Below are 15,552 nucleotides of genomic sequence, written 5' to 3'. Positions count from 1 at the left end.
GGTGAGGAGGGGGCTGGAGTGAGGGAAAACGTGGGGTGAAAGGGGCGTTTGGGGCGAGGGGGGGCTGTTTGAGGGGAACTTCGGGGTGATGGGAGGTTTTGGGGTGAGGAGGGGGTTGGGATGAAGGGTTTTTTGCGGTGGGGGAGCTGTGAGGCGAGGGGGGCTGCAGGGTGGGCAGGGCTGACGGCTCTTGCCCGGCCAGGTGAGGCCCCGGCGCCATGGTGGGCTACGACCCCGAGGCCAGCTGCGTCTCCTCGGCAGAAGCGGCTGCAGCAGGATCGGCGTCCGGCTTCGTCACCCGGGTCCTCATCAGTCCCCTGGATGTCATCAAGATCCGCTTCCAGGTGCCCGACCCGTTACAGATCGTGTCCTCGATGAGCAGGATGCTCCTGCGAGCGCTGTGCCAGATAACCTGCTCTCACCCTCCGCGGCGCTGTGTGTGGGTTATGCAAGGCAGCAGGGCTGTTTGTACAACTGAACCGCTGTGTCTGAATGGGATCTTGTGGTTTTTGTAGCTCATTCTTTGCTTTTGTGAATGATCACCACTATCTCACTGAATTTCGCCACCACTCCTGCTGATTACCTCTGGGTTGTAGATGGGGTTTTATTCTTTTAGAGCCCTATGTAGATAATGTTGCCGTAAGTTCTAGGCGTGATCCTGTGGGAAGGAAGAATGTCAGCTCTTGGCACTGGTTGGCTGACAGGGCTGTGAATTCCTGAACTGGACGCTCAAACCCTGTTGAAATGTAATTTGGAATTGGAAAGTTTACTGTTTCCCTCCAGCTTCAGATCGAGCAGCTCTCCTCCAGAAACCCGGGAGCCAAGTACCACGGCATCTTGCAGGCTGTACAGCGCATCTTCCAGGAAGAGGGGCTGGTTGCCTTCTGGAAGGGCCACGTTCCTGCTCAGTTCCTTTCGGTCGGCTATGGAGCTGTTCAGGTGAGGTGACCAGACACAGTCTGGGCCCAGCCCGCGCACACGGGGCTCTGCTTCTCTTTGGTCTGGCTGCATGGGTAGAAAGATCTGGGTTTAAACTATGAATGCAAGCCAGATCCAGTCTCAAATATGTGTAGCTGTATAATGGTGATGTATAATTCCAAAGTGAATATTCCTGAGCCTGCTGAGCGGAGCGCAGCTGAGTTCTCTCTGTCTGGTGTCGCAGACAAGCCCTGTTTGCTTCTAACACCTAGCATAGGTGTTTGTGTCCAGGCCTGGGTAGCTGTTTGCTTTGGTTCATGCTGTCATCTCACAGTGTGTTACTAAAACCTCGGTGCAGCAGGTGGTGGTGTTTTGCATGGAGTCATTGTGCTTTGTTTGTAAATATTAGGTTGTCTAGGAGCAGCGTTGGGTCACACGGCAAGCACTTTGCAGGACACAGAGTGTTAAAATGAGCTTTTCACAATTCTAAATGCAAGATTTAGCACAAGTGTCAGGAGGTCAGACTATCCCCGTCATTCCTTGGACACTCAGTGGCGATTTCCAGCTGTTCTTGGAGCACACACTGCAACAGGCTGCAAGGAGGGCAGAGCGAGAAGGGGGTACAGGCCGTGCGTGTGGCTCTTCTGGTGAAATGAATGTGGAGTGGGAGATCGGTGTCGGTGATAACAAGGTTTGACTCCCTGACCTGTATGTGTTTGTTTCTGACAGTTCATGGCGTTTGAAAGCCTGACAAAACTGGTGCACAATGTCACCTCGTACGATGCCCGCGGTTCCTTCGTGCACTTCGTCTGCGGCGGGCTGGCCGCCTGCACAGCCACAGTTGCCGTTCAGCCTGTTGACACGCTGCGCACCCGCTTCGCTGCTCAGGGTGAGCCCAAGGTATGGCTGGTGTTCCTCATCCATTCTGTGTGGGTACAGGAGGTGTGGAAGCACGGAGCAGCCTGCGGGGCAGCGTAACGGAGCAGGTGCTGCTATTGGGCAATGTCTGCATGGTTGCCAAGTTTTCCTCTGTGCTGTTGACACGGCCTCCTTAGCTGTGTTTTGCTGCTCCTGGTTGTGCTTGACTACCGACCAGTGACACAGAAAGGAGAAACTGGCCTTAACAGGGTAACTCCATTTTTCTTTTGGCTGTTGGCCGTTTACAGAGCACACTCTGCACTCTGTCGGGCATTGCCTGTTTGAAACCTCAGACTCATCTTTAGATAATGATGGGGATGATACTTGAACCCAGTCACTTTTCCACTGTGTTCATGTTCTTGCTTACACAAGAATTGGTCTCCATGTTAATGAGGTTTTGTAATGCCTGGACTCATGGGGGCTTGTACCAGAGCTGTGTTGGGTTTTGGCTCATCCTGCAGTGGGATCTCAGTGTACATTGTATGAATTCTGCTGCAGGAGGAAGCAGAGCTGCTTAGAAAAGAATAACTAATGGTGTCTGCGATGCAGTGGTCTCAGGCTGCTGCTCTCGGCTCTGAGTCTCTTTACGTTTCTCAGCAGCGCAGCTTCGGTGCAGGGTGTGGTGCCAGCCCAGGCCAGTCGGCGCAGGGCTAACGGTTCCCCTCTCAGAGGCAGGTTTTGGCTGTCAGCTTGCTTAGCACAGTTGCAGGGCCTTAGCTGAGAGCACTGTGAGGGGGTGCAAGCCCACTGTCTTTATCGCTTTGGGCTGCAAATCCATCAGCTGTATTTTGGGCAGCGGGAAATTCCTGTCTCCGTTCCTGGGAAAGAGCCTAGTATTTGGTTTGCTGGTTTCCAGCCTGTTTCGCTGGGCAGTCACGCTCTTCTTTACTGTCTAGGTCTATCGCAACCTTCGCCACGCGGTGGTGACGATGTACCAGACAGAAGGGCCTCGGGCTTTCTACAGAGGTTTGACCCCCACCATTGTTGCGGTCTTCCCGTATGCTGGTCTCCAGTTCTCCTTCTACAACATCCTGCAGCACTTCTCTGAGTGGGTGATTCCAACTGAAGGGAAGAAGGGAGGTAGGCACTTGCGGGAGTGATGTCTGCGAGCTGGGGAGAGAGGGATGATGTTTGGGAGACTGACAATGGTACGGTTTTCTATACTATCACCCTTTTTGATGGAATATCTGAAAAATGCCTCAATTTCTTGTCTCATTCTCACCCCTGCACAGATTTTGTGAAAGTAAGCACAGTGACGTTTACAAACAGCTCCTGTTACGGAGTAATGGTGATGAAAACATGGGTGGATGGGAAAGCGAGGTGTCACAGTGCAGGGTGCTCTTTCTTGAGCTGCCTGACATTGCTGATACTGTGGGCATGCAACGCTGGCATCATCCTTCTCTGTTTCAGTAGTGCTGGGGGGACAGGACTCTGGCGTTTCCTCAGGAGATCTCCCGGCAGATCCCAGCACAGTTACAGAAGAGGATTCCTTTTGCCTAGTTTAGGACTGCCAGGCTCTTGATTTGATGTTTTCCTGTTGGTTTCTAGCTCCGTTATGAGACACCCATCCTGATGCTCCTGTCACCTTGGCAGTTGTAGATACGAATTCTTCCTTGAGAGAGTATCTGCGGCTTCAGTGTGGGGTTGTTCCTCGGCAGGATTTCTCTGAGCAGAGGAACCAGGCTTTTCAGTAACATGCCATGTGTTTATCTTTAGGTGGTGGAGGCTGGTGGTGGTTCTGTGCTGGGAACTCAGGTTTGTCAGGAGAAGTCTAATATCACAAAATTTGTTTCCCACAAGCCACAGGTGTCAGCTTGGGACTTGTTCCAGTCCAGCAGAAGTCAGTGAGCAATCCGGGGTGCAGCATTTCCAGTGACAGGGCTTTTACTGGGGCCATAAACACTTTTCTACCCACCAGTGGCAGGTTCTCTGGTGACCAGGAGGTTGTGCAGTGCCCCTTGGCAGAGCAAAAGTATAAATCGGTGCAGTGAACCAAGGTGAGCGGTCGCCTCTGGCTCCAACAGACACTGCAAGCCTGATATAGAGAATAGAGATGGTGGTGCTGTGGCCCATGCTAAGCAGAAGAGGGGCCTTTCTGGCCTTACTTGTGAGAAGTGTTTTTTCTCTTACCTCTCCTGACGCCTTAATCAGAACTCTCTGCTCATCCTCTTTTTATTCTCCCTGCTGTCCTCTCCCCTTTCTGCTTCTCAGGCAATGTTAGAAACCTCGTTTGTGGCAGCTGTGCCGGCATCATCAGCAAAACCCTCACTTACCCTTTTGATGTGATCAAAAAACGACTGCAAGTGGGTGGCTTTGAGCAGGCCCGGGCAGCCTTCGGGCAGGTGAGAGATGTTGGAATTGGCTGATATTTATGAGTGCGGATTCGCGTCCAGAGCCAGGCATCCCTGAGTGTGGTGATGGTTCACCCGTGGTACCTGTTGTGTTCATGTTCACCTTGGGAGCTCCCAGCGAACTTGGAGCTAAGCACTGGCCTTGCTTAGTAATGGGAATAGCGCCATGAATAAATTGCAGCTCTTTTATTGTCCAACATACCCGTGCTCTTCCTTCTCCTCAACCTCTGTCAAGTTGGCTGTCTCGGAGCTGGGGAGGAGTTGGGCAGGCAAAGGGGTTTTAGTTTTCTTCACTTTTCTGGTTGCGGCTTGGTATTTGTGATTCAGGGCCAAGTTGCCAGCAGAGGATGACACTGACTTTGTGCTGGGATCACCTGGCTGGCAGGATCCTTTTCTTGTGTTCAGCATGTGTCCTGGTGTTATCAGAACATCCTGAAATTCAAAGCAAATCAAATACTTCTGGTGTTCTTCAGCACCATCCTTCCCACCTCAAATACACCACAAGACAAACACAGATCCTCTGAGGAACTGTCTCTTCTTTTCCCTGAAACGTGGCAATAGTCTTGTTTCCTTCCCCTTTCTTCAATCTGAGAAGCAAATCGGTCTGTATCTCAGGAAGCTCTGGGATAGGAACTTGATGTCTTAATCCATTGCACTGGGTGCTTCTCTTCCAGTGAGGTGCACAATTTGTTCTCAGCATTGATGAGCCACAAGATGTTAATTAAAACTTGGCAGTGTGACAGGATGATGTGCACACAGCAGATTGAGAGATTTCGAAGCGCTGTCGCTGTGTTTTTTTCTGTTAGAAATATGAAAAGCTGTCCCTCCTTAGAGAGTGAGCTCTTTTCCAGGTCATCTGTCCAGCTTTTCTTGTTTAACCCTTTTGCCGTTTCTCTCCCAGGTGCGAGTGTACAGGGGTCTCCTGGACTGCATACGGCAGATCATGCGAGAGGAGGGCCCGGGAGGATTCTTTAAGGGCCTTTCGCCCAGCCTGCTGAAGGCTGCTGCCTCTACTGGTCTCATCTTCTTCTGGTATGAGCTGTTCTGCAGCCTGCTCTGCGCCCTGAAGAGCACTGACAGCGCTGCCAGGAAGGAGGGCTGAAAGGGCAAGAGTTTGGCTGCCTGGTGTTCCCGGGAGGAGTGGAAATGACGGCTTTGCTCTGTCCTGAGTGTGTTGGGAGTGTCTGAGCTCCCAGAGCTTCGCCAGCCTCTAGGAAATGACGTGGGGCCAAGCAGAAGGAGAAGGCGACTGCAGTTCTGCTGGAGACACGGACTGCTTTGCTGGAAGCTGTGCCATTGAGTGCTTTTCTCTCCGTCTCCTCCCATATAGGCACATGTAGTGGGGGAGAGGGGAGCCAAGCAGGCGCCTGCCTAGCAGAGACCACGCTCTGACAGGGCCCCGATAGAGTGGGTGAATTCTGTGCTTGCCCTGATCGCACAGCGATCCTGGCCTAGCGAGGGCTGCTTAACCAGCGTGCACCACTGCATATCCCTGCATCCGTACACCTTTGTTCCGTGCTCACAGCCTGCTGTCTGTGCCATATTCTTTCCCCCACATTGCACGGGTAGCTCTGCTGCTGTGAGCTCAGCTCCAACTTCTTCAGTGTGGTCAGAACCTTTGTTTTTCTTTTCTTTGCTGCCAGCTGCTGCTTCCTGATAACCACTCGCTGGCCGCGCATCCTCTGCCGCCTTAAATACCGAGTCTGGTGGATCACACAGAACCAAACATTCTCTTTCTCTAACTCTGGAGAGGTTGATTGTATCCTAAGTGCCCGTTGCTCTTCCTGCGTGTCCTGCCATGCATCTCTTTGGGTTTTTATTGCCTCAGTCTGCTCTTTACCTGCAGACTAAGACCCCCCCCTCTAAGGGGACTCAACGCACAAGGCCAGTTCTTACCTCAGGGCTCTCTGCTTCAGTGCAACGAGTAAACAGCTGTGTGTGCAGCTGTAGAAATGCTTAATCTAAGTCAGAATTGTGAAGGAAAAATCCTGTGGAAACCAGTAAATGTCTTTTTAAAAAAAAACAAAGCCCACTTTTGAATGTTTCTAGCAAGTTGGAATTGGTTGGCTTAGCACAGTGCTTGATGAGAAAAGGAGGATGGAATTAGAGCTGGAGATTCAAACGTTTTGTGAGTGGCTAAAAAAAAAAGCAACTCTGATTTACATAGTGGGGAAAAAGAGCAAAATTACTTTCTTGCTTCTCTTTTGTTGTTTTCCCAAGCCGAGCAGGGTGTGGCTGGACGTGGACGGCGTGTGGGGAAGAGCCCCTGATACAGGAGCCTGCGGGTCAGTGGCGGGCGAGGCTCGGCCAGAGCGCTGCAGTTACAGAGAGGGTGGTTGGATGGTTCTTATCGCGGTGCTTTTCCTGGCTCTCTGGCAGTGTTTGGGGTGTTAATCCCAAATGGCCTGGCCACGTTCCAGCGTGACCAGTTCCATTCTGCTGACCCAGCTTCTCCTGGCGGTGCTGAGCATATCAGTGCTGCTCCCTTATCCTGAACTGTTGGGAGAAGCTGTTTGTGAGGGGAGCTGCTCCGCTGCTGGCTGAGGTATCTGGGGAGATGGGTGTGAGCCCGGGCCAGACACCTCAGTGTCTGCTGTAGTGTGAGACCGTGCAGCGCAGAGTGTCCGTGTGACTGCAGGTGCCTCAGAGCTCTGTAGGATGGTATTTGCTGCGCAGTGGCGGCGGCGGGCAGGGAGCTGATGTGTGAGTGTTGGAGAGGGGGTGTTAGCTGCACATGCTCTAAACATGGGCAGTTCTGCTGAGAGGAGAAAATGCAAAGAATGTAAGTTTCTCCAAGTGCCTCGATCCTGTTGGCATTTTACTGTGTTACTTGGGCTCTGAGATTTGAGTTGCTTTGGTTGTCACTGGAGCAAAGACTAAAGAACAGGAGACTGCTGTGCTGGGGCTGTTCAGGGTTGCTGTGAAGCCTGAGGCGATGCGGGCGAACGGCTGTAGGGGCAGGCGGCTCGGTTGCTGCGCAGGGAGGGCAGCAATGGAGGGCACAGAGCAGTTTTTACTCTCTGGGACACATTTTTCCCCCCTGCTCTGCTTTCAGTGAGCTTGTTTCTGTCCAGTAGACGGCAGAGTTGGAGTTTGAGTTGTGCCCATCTGTCCCAGGCTGCAAAAGAGACTCCCTGGTTGGACGTCTTTGGCAGGCAACCAGGTTTATCAGTCCCTACAGACCCATAAAGGCAGCTGGTCTTGTAGTGAGGGACAGAGAAAGAGGGGATGACCTCAGCTGTACGATATGAGATGCTGGATCTAACCTTTGCTTCACCGCTCGCCTCTGCTCAGAGCACCCGTCTCAAAAATCCAGCGTGTGCTTTGCTGACTGGGAGCTGCTGCTGGGGAAGCGAGCGCAGCGGGAATGTTGTCTTCTGCTTGGGAATGAGACTTGGTCGGTGCAGAGCGCTAGGAGGACAGGCCTTATTTCTGATGGTGCTCTGGCAGCACACGCCGTCTGGAGGAAAATGTCCTGGAGTTAGAGGGGTGGGAGGTGGAGGAGATCTGGAGTCGCCTTGTTCTCCCATATTGTCACCCAAACCAGACTGACGTGCTGGAACAGTTTGACTCTCAGAAGCTGCTCACGAGTTCAGTCTCGAGGGCCTCGATGCGGTGGGTGACTCGCTGTGGGGTGGCTGGGATGTCACTGCGATGTAATCCTATCAGCAGGGATTTGCGCTGCCTGAAGTTCACCTCCCAAGCTGCTCAGCAGCTGCGTTTGTTTTCTTCCAGTGCCTTTCTCCATCAGAATATCTAAAACCCTTTCAGCGGGCACAGCGTCCGAGCCCCGCGGCGCGGTGGCTGTAGGGGACCCGCCGTCGCCGAGGGCCTGGGACGCTGCGGGGTCCCAGCTGCTCCCGAGGGCCGCACGGCAGCGGTTCTGGAAAGCAGGGACTGCTGGGCAGCTGGGGCTGGACTGGGTCGTGTTTGATTTGGATTCGAGTTTCCCGTGCGAAGCGGAGCTGTGGTTCTGTCGCATTTCGCTGCGGTGCTGGGTGGATCTTTTGCTGGAAGCACCCGAGCACAGTGCGCGCCCCGTGCCGGCTTTGGGGACAGGGACATTAAACCCTTCCTTACACTCCCGTCTGGCTGCCGTTCGTTTATTCCTTCCCTCCCCGTGCGCACGCCCAGGAGCGCCCTGGCCCTCCGGACAGTCGCCTCGGTGATTCCCAAACGCTCGGGAACCGAGGGGGGACAAGCGCGTCGCGGCTCGGGGCTCGGCGGCGGCGCCCTGGGCCCGCGCGTCTCCGCTCTCCCGGCGTCTCCCGGGGGCCGTTCCGGTGCCGGTCACGGCCGGGGAGGCTCCGAGGGCAGCGCGGGGCCCGGCGGGGGCGCAGCTCCGCCCCGGCCCGGCCCTCCCCCCGCGGGGCCGAGGAAATGACCTAAGAGGAAACCGGGGCGGGCGGGAGCCGCGCGCTGCCCCGGCGGGGCGGCCGCAGGTCGGTGGGGGCCGCGCTCCGGGGGCGGCGGGGACCCGGACCCCGGACCCGGGTTGGCAGCGCGGGTAGCGACGGGGGCGGCGCGGGGGCTGCTCGGCGGGCCGGGGCGCGTCCTGCTCGGCGCGGAGCTCTCGCTGGGCCCCTCGAGCGGGGAGAGAGCCCAGAGGGACGGGGGCAGGAGGAGAGGGACAGGGGGGCAGGAGGAGAGGGACGGGGGGGCAGGAGGAGAGGGACAGGGGGGCAGGAGGAGAGGGACAAGGGGGCAGGAGGAGAGGGGCAGGGGGTCAGGAGGAGAGGGGCAGGGGGGCAGGAGGAGAGGTGGCAGAGGAAACCGGACACGGCACGGAGGGCACCCGGCAGCTTATGATCCATCTGGGACAGAAACCTCCGTGCAGGTGTTGGGGCAGGGAACCCTGCACAGGTGAGAGCGGCGAGAGCCCGTTGTCTCGCTGTGAGCCGCCCAGGAGGGCAGAGGTCGCTCCCCCGCCAGTGAGCCTGTTCTGCTCCCAACGGCTACGTGCCGTGGCTTCATGGCAAGTGGTGCGTCCGAGGGGTCGGGTGGCTGTGTCGGTGCCTCTGCAGGGCACTGGGCGCTGGCTTTAATCCGGGCAGGGACCTGCGTGCAGCGAGGGCTGACTAACGGCACAGGAATTTCCACAAGCTGGCAAAACTCATTTGGCCGGTTGCCTTCTCCTGTTTGTGCTGGGTCTGGCCAGCCCAGCATTTTGCATCCAGCAGATTGTCTCCTGTGTGTTCCAAAGCGAGCTCTTCCTCTCTGTGCCGCGCGTACCCTCCTGCCGTCTCCGTTGTAGCAAGAAGTGGAAGACAGTGAATCCAGAGACTCTCTAGGAGCGCTGTCGGTGCTCTTCTTGGCTGCCTGGGGTGAGACGGGGGCTGTTGCTGTTGGGGGTTTGGCTGCCGAGCTTGGTGTCTCACTAAGAGCCGAGGGAGCTTGGCCTTGGTGCTCCTTGCTCCAGCGAGTGGGCGCTGGATGGCGAGGGGCCGGTTTGGTTCTTCCCAGGCTTTGTGTGAAAGAGGCTGGATTGGTGTTTCAGAGGCACGAGGGAGCGGCTGCACAGGTGCCCCTGCGGGTGCTCTCTGTGATACAGCTGGAGGGGGCCCGTGCTGGGTGCCCTAATGACAGAGGAGACCTCTCAGGGTTGGGGCTGTCAGGGTAACAGCCTGCGCTCCAGCACTAAAGGTGCCCCTCTGTCCAACCAAGCCCTGTGTGTTCTCTCCCCAGGGACTGCCACTAGCCTGTCCATTGCCTGGACCCTCGACCCTGGAGGAGGCCAGTCATGGGGGAAACGGGCAAAGAAGAGTATAAAATACAGTCGTTCGACAGTGAGACTCAGAAGCTGCTGAAAACAGCCCTCAAAGGTGAGTGGAGTTTTCAACCCCTGGCACCCGCTGACCCAACTCAGAAGCAGGGCTGGGATCTCAGACTCAGATCAATGTCTAGTTTCCCCGTGTTACCACTCTCTTCCATCACTTTCGCATCAGGAGGGCCATGTCTCCAGCCTGAAGGTCCCTGCAGTGTTTGGAGATTGTGTCTCCATAGCAGCTGGTGTCTCAGAGGGGCTGTGGCTCTTGGTGTAGGAGTGAGCATGAGGTTTTGCCCCATATAGCGTGGTCATTCCAGGCCGTGCGCAGACCCCAGCTGCCTTCCAGGTGCCCCTGAGCAAGCAGGACACAACGGGTGCTGGGTCCTGACAGTGTTTCTCCTCTGCAGACCCCAGCAATGTGGACCTGGAGAAAGTGGCCAATATTATAGTGGACCAGTCCCTCAAAGACTGCGTGTTCAGCAAGGAGGCAGGGCGCATCTGCTACACCGTCATCCAGGTGAGAGCTCCTCGTGTCTGGAGAGCAAAACACTGGGCCAGGCTGACCCTGGGCTGGGCCAGGAGAGGCTTCGCCCAGCCCCGTGTCCAGCCCCTCAGCCAGCTTTGCTCTTCTGCCGTTTGCCCGCGCTGGCCGCATCCAGTCGAGCACCGTTAGGTGCAGCTTTCCTGCTTCTCTGGGCAATCACAGGGGGGTGTCTGTGTGGGCCTGTGTCCCTCATGTACCAGCATCCCCTGCCCCTCTCACACCTCTGTTTCATCCCTCCATCCTGCTTTTTTGGGCTCGTAGGCAGAAAGCAAACAAACCGGCCAGAGCGTCTTCCGGAGGAGCCTGCTGAACCGGCTGCAGCAGGAGTACAAGGACAGGGAGGAGCTGCGCACCCGCTCGCTCCAGGCCTGGATCTGCTACGTCACCTTCATCTGCAACATCTTCGACTACCTGAGGGTGAGGGGCTGGACTGCCTGGCGGCTGCTGGGGGGCCGGAGCGTCCTGGGCTCCACGGACACAAGGGCAGGGGTCAGACGGGCTCTGGATGGAGCCCCCCGGCCGGGGCTCAGCACGAGGGTGCTGCTGGGCCAGGTGCTGCCTCCAGGCAAGCAAACAGGCTTGGAGAAGCAGAGCCACGGCTGGGAACAGGCACAAAGCCTGGGCTTCCTCGTTTCGTTCCTGGTGTTCGAAGTTCCCTGATTTGCCTGCTCCCACACGTCCCATATGGAACCAGTTTCGTTGCTATGAGGTCCCAGGGGACACCCGTGGGCGCTCACATCATTTCTAACCCACATCCTGATGGTGTTTGCAAACCTTCGCTGCAGCAAGTGTGCTCGGATGCCTTCTTGGAGTAGGTGTGAAAACGATGCAAGGGGAGCTGCAAGCAGGAAAATGCTGTTGCAGCAAGTGTATTTCCCAAGCCTGCATTTAAAAATAGATGTTTTTTACATCATTTGCTCAACTTCTCTGGCTCCTGGAGACTTGAATGTCTGATCTTCTCCGTGAATCCCACACTGTAGCATTTGGCAGCACAATCAAATTCTGCTCCCTTCCCTTTGAACGCCAGCAAGGGAGCAATAGTGTAAAATAGCTGCAAACTCCTCCCTCCGTGGCCCCAAGCTGATGATGGCTCCTGGCTCCCTGCAGGTGAACAACATGCCCATGATGGCTCTGGTGAACCCTGTGTACGACTGCCTGTTCCGGCTGGCGCAGCCCGACAGCCTGTGCAAGGAGGAGGAGGTGAGAGCAGGGCCTGGGGCGACGCGGGCTCCACAGGCCAGAGGAGGGAGAGCTGCCGCCCCAGTGCGCGCTGGAAGGAGGGGGCAGCACGGGCCCTCTGGGTGATTCTCCGTGCAGCGCTCCCTGTGTACTCAGCCGCGTTCTTCTCTTCCTTCTGAAGGTGGACTGCTTGGTCCTACAGCTCCACCGCATCGGCGAGCAGCTGGAGAAGATGAACTCCCAGCGGATGGACGAGCTCTTCTCTCTGCTCCGAGATGGCTTCCTTCTGCAGGAGGGGCTCAGCTCCCTGTCCCAGCTCCTGCTGCTGGAGATCATCGAGTTTCGTGCTGCCGACTGGAAGATGACGGACGCTGCCCAGAAATACTACTACAGCGAAGTGACGGATTGACGCCTCAGCGGCAGGGGCGGCCACGCACCCAGCACTCTCACCAGCGAGCTTCACACCAAGCCTGAGTTTCTTTTCATGTTAATGTTTATCTAGCACTTCCTGTAAATAGGATTTTACTGGCCAGGGCTTCTGGGCGCGTACCTGTCCGTACCTGTCTGGCTGCAACCAGGGCCAGCCCCCCGGCTTCGGAGGTTTGGAGAGGCAGGAAGGGGGTTGATCCATGGATTGTCTAGTCCTGGGCTGCTGCCAGCAAAGGGCACGGCATCTTGCTCCAACCAGCGTTTGAGATGGGTGTGAAGGAAAGCACAGTTGAGGCTGTGAGTGCTCTGCTTCACCCGAGAGCCAGCAGAGCTGTGGGGTGCAGAGGGATCTTCCGCAGCTCGGGCTGTGCTGGGCAGTGAACGCTGCGGCCCCACAAACCACTCGGTCAGGTGCTGTTTTCCCAGCTCCTTGCAGCCCGCTGGCTGCACCCGCATGGACACAGCCTCCTCGGTCACAGCCACGAGACCCGGCACGGGGATCCTTGAGCACACGCAGCCAGGACAGGTTTTCTAGGTTTTATACAGCAACTGTCACCTTTTTTTCAGAATTTAGTGAGTTTCAGCTATAGTTTCTTAGAGAAAGGGAGAGAAAGAAAGGAAAAAAAATAGTCTATTGAAAGATTTTTTCTAATAAAAGTTTTCCACTAACGTGCCCCTCTTCCTGTCTGCGCAGCTGCTGGACAACAGCGCTTGAACAACGCTTACAGGTTGCTCCTGCCCGAAGCCTGGGCTGCAACTCCCACTTCCCCCCCAGTGCAGGCGTCACTGGCGCTTTACACAACCAGGGTAGCTGGAAAGGGCAGCGTGAGATCTGAGCGGCAGAAACAAAGGTTTGGAACTGAGAAACCTTCCCCATCAAACTGGTTTTATTTCTTCTGTTCACATTCCCATCAAATCCGTGCAGACAGTGCTGCTGCCAACAGAACCAACATCAAAAAGGGCTTTTATTGCCTTTCGTAAAATCACGCTGAGGCTGGTTATGGTGTGGGGAAAGAATCCAGTGCCGCTCTGTGCCATGTGGCCAGAAACATTGCTGAGTACAGGAGCAGAGACTTAAAAGTCCCCAGGAACAGGTCAGTGGAAGGTTATACTGTACAACATTGCTCTAAGAAAAATATCTAAGCCTTCTCTTCACAGGAAAGTGATTCTGAAATAACCAGCATGTCCCTGCAGGGCTCAGTGATTCCAATTCCCCCTTTGCCCATCCAGACCCAACGGAAACAGCTCTGCGGGATGGGACGGGCCGTCCCTGGCTGGGTGCAGGGGCTGCTGGGAGGGCAGCGCGGTCCCTACCACCATCGGAAGTGGGCGTAGGCACGGTTGGCCTCTGCCATCTTGTGCAGCACGTGCTTCTTCTTGATGATGGGCCCTTCGTTGTTGAAGGCCTGGAGCAGCTCCTGGGAGAGCTTCTCGGGCATCATTGTCCGACGGTGCTTGTTCTCCCTGCACTCGGTGATTAACCACTTCATGGCCAGGAAGCGCTTCCGACTGTCGTTCAGTGGGACTGGGACCTGGGAAAGGTTTAAACAGTAACGGCTGCTGCACTGTGAGGGTGCGATAGCCTCTCCTCTCCAGCTCCTCTCCAGCTGCCACGCAGGACACGGGCAGGTTTACCCCGTGCTGCGACTCCTGTGGCTGCTTTCTGCCGTCAGACCTGCCCCAACAGCGGATCTGCGCCAGTTCCCCTCCTGTCTCCATAGAAACCTGCCCCCAAAACGGGCATTCTGATCAGCCTGGCGTCCTGCCGGCAGGCGCTGGCCTTGGTCAGGACCTCTGGCCTGTTGGGAATCAGCTCCAGGCTGGTTTGCAGCAGCACGAGGTGGTCAGCGCTCGCTTTCCTGCGCTGCCTGACAGACGCGCCTCCACGTCTCGTTGCTCCAGCAGCTCTCGAGTGTTGCAGAGCCTGCACTTACAACCTGCTCCTGTTCCAAACACCACACGGTTTCCAGCCGGCTTTTTCAGCCATGCTGGCCCTCTGCAGGGCTTTGGGGCTGCTACCACACAACACGACACAGCAGAGAGGACGAGGCTGCCAACTCTGCCACTGCCCATCACCGATCTCTGTCTCCTTGGACATTTGCTGCACCCTCCTTATCCAGAGAGCAGAGCCCGTGGCTGACGGGAACTGCCACGCTCGTAGGCCATGGGCCTGACCCTGGGCAGCTTCTCAGGTGCTGTTTAATCCCGACTGCAAAGTGGTTCCCTTTCCCAGGAGAGGAACCAGAGCCTCTGCTTCCCCAGCGGATTCCCTCCCGCCCGGCCGTGCTCCCAGGCCCCTCACCTGGTAGGTTTTGCCGCCCCTGGTGATGCTGCTGAGCCCGATGATGGGCTGGCAGTTCTTCAGAGCCTGGTGGAAAATGATATAAGGGTTGCACTCGATTGTCTCCTTCTCGCTCTCTGGAGCTTTGTGGTACTTCTCCAGCTGCTTCCTCTTAATGGCCTCGAGGGTCTTAGGGCAAAGACAAGGAGAGACGGATTATCCCACTCCATGAAATCACATCACCTCTAGAGAGACCCCTCTTCCCTCGACCTTGCCAACGGTGTCCTAGCCCCGTGGGCCACAGGCCCCTTGGCCATTCTCCTGCTCAAGCTCTACTTCACCTCATTCTAGCTCTCTGCCCAACTGCTTCCGTGATTCCACACGTGTTCTGCACTGACCTGTCACCCCCCGTGAGGTGAACGAGGCTGCAGCTTGTACAAGATGCACAGCTGCTCAGGTAAGCGATGGCGAGAGTTCTGCGTGCGCGGCGGAAAACGCGTCGGGACAGCAGAGAGGAACCCTGGTAACTCGTGATTCCACTGGGCTGGAGGGCCCCGCTCTCTCTTTTCACACAACAGTGACAAGAAACACGAGTCTCACCTGAGACATGAGGCTCCGGGCCAGCACTTTGTTTCCGTTCTTCATCATCATGTTGGTGAATTTACTGTGAACATAAAGCCAAACGCGATCTGGTCTAAATTCTAGTTTCACGCGCACAGAAAGGCCCCGGGGGGCGGCCGGGGGAGGGGGCGCCGCCTCCGCTCACCTGATCATCGGGTCGCTGAACACGGAGCTGGAGAGGGAGGGGGGCGCGGCCTTGACGGGGTGAACCGCCCGCAGCTCCAGTTTCTCCTTCTCCTCCTCGGAGAGCTCCTCCCGCGGCCGCCGGGACAGCTCCTGCCTCACGTCTGGCTCCAGGTAGTCGGGGCCGTAGCGGCTCCACCGCACCGGGGTCAGCCTAAGGGGGCACGAGCCGGGGCTGCTGCCAGCGCTCCGAGCGGACGCCCACCCCGCTCCCCCGTCCCCCCACAGCCCCGTCCCCCCGCTCCCCGTCCCCGCTCACCGGGGCAGCCAGGCCCGCAGCCGCCGCGCCAGCCCCGCGCTGGGCGCCGCCATCTTCCCGGGGGCGGGGCTCCCGCTGGCCCCGCCCCCTCGCCACTCGCGC

The 15,552-nt window shown here is 56.7% G+C and overlaps 3 protein-coding genes across 5 annotated transcripts; 2 read left to right on the top strand and 1 right to left on the bottom strand.

Annotated features, from left to right (window-relative positions):
- The first annotated feature begins 180 nt into the window (after positions 1 to 180).
- SLC25A19 (solute carrier family 25 member 19) lies at positions 181 to 8,340 on the top strand. Its single transcript, XM_069872735.1, has 6 exons — positions 181 to 344; positions 784 to 939; positions 1,648 to 1,818; positions 2,733 to 2,916; positions 4,048 to 4,178; positions 5,089 to 8,340. Exons 1-6 carry the CDS (start codon positions 219 to 221, stop codon positions 5,287 to 5,289), a joined length of 969 nt encoding a protein of 322 aa, XP_069728836.1. The 5' UTR covers positions 181 to 218; the 3' UTR covers positions 5,290 to 8,340.
- MIF4GD (MIF4G domain containing) lies at positions 2,795 to 12,775 on the top strand. 3 transcript variants are annotated; one of them, XM_069872738.1, is made up of 7 exons: positions 8,587 to 8,629; positions 9,346 to 9,511; positions 9,873 to 10,009; positions 10,362 to 10,471; positions 10,760 to 10,915; positions 11,606 to 11,698; positions 11,859 to 12,775. In XM_069872738.1, exons 3-7 carry the CDS (start codon positions 9,928 to 9,930, stop codon positions 12,084 to 12,086), a joined length of 669 nt encoding a protein of 222 aa, XP_069728839.1. In that variant the 5' UTR covers positions 8,587 to 8,629; positions 9,346 to 9,511; positions 9,873 to 9,927; the 3' UTR covers positions 12,087 to 12,775. The 3 variants fall into 3 exon arrangements, with proteins under 3 accessions (XP_069728841.1, XP_069728840.1, XP_069728839.1); XM_069872740.1 differs by lacking the exons at positions 8,587 to 8,629; positions 9,346 to 9,511 and adding an exon at positions 2,795 to 2,916; XM_069872739.1 differs by lacking the exon at positions 9,346 to 9,511 and having other exon boundaries at positions 8,575 to 8,629.
- A 196-nt stretch (positions 12,776 to 12,971) lies between these two features.
- Positions 12,972 to 15,522, bottom strand: MRPS7 (mitochondrial ribosomal protein S7). Its single transcript, XM_069872737.1, has 5 exons — positions 15,451 to 15,522; positions 15,154 to 15,345; positions 14,988 to 15,051; positions 14,409 to 14,576; positions 12,972 to 13,638 (listed from the first exon to the last, which is right to left on the bottom strand). The coding sequence occupies exons 1-5, from the start codon at positions 15,501 to 15,503 to the stop codon at positions 13,417 to 13,419; spliced, it is 699 nt and encodes a 232-aa protein (XP_069728838.1). The 5' UTR covers positions 15,504 to 15,522; the 3' UTR covers positions 12,972 to 13,416.
- Positions 15,523 to 15,552: the final 30 nt, after the last annotated feature.

This window comes from Phaenicophaeus curvirostris, chromosome 19 (genome assembly GCF_032191515.1).
Source record: "Phaenicophaeus curvirostris isolate KB17595 chromosome 19, BPBGC_Pcur_1.0, whole genome shotgun sequence".
NCBI lineage: Eukaryota > Metazoa > Chordata > Aves > Cuculiformes > Cuculidae > Phaenicophaeus > Phaenicophaeus curvirostris.
Note: the sequence above shows the minus strand (reverse complement) of the source record. Positions and strands in the feature narration are given on the sequence as shown.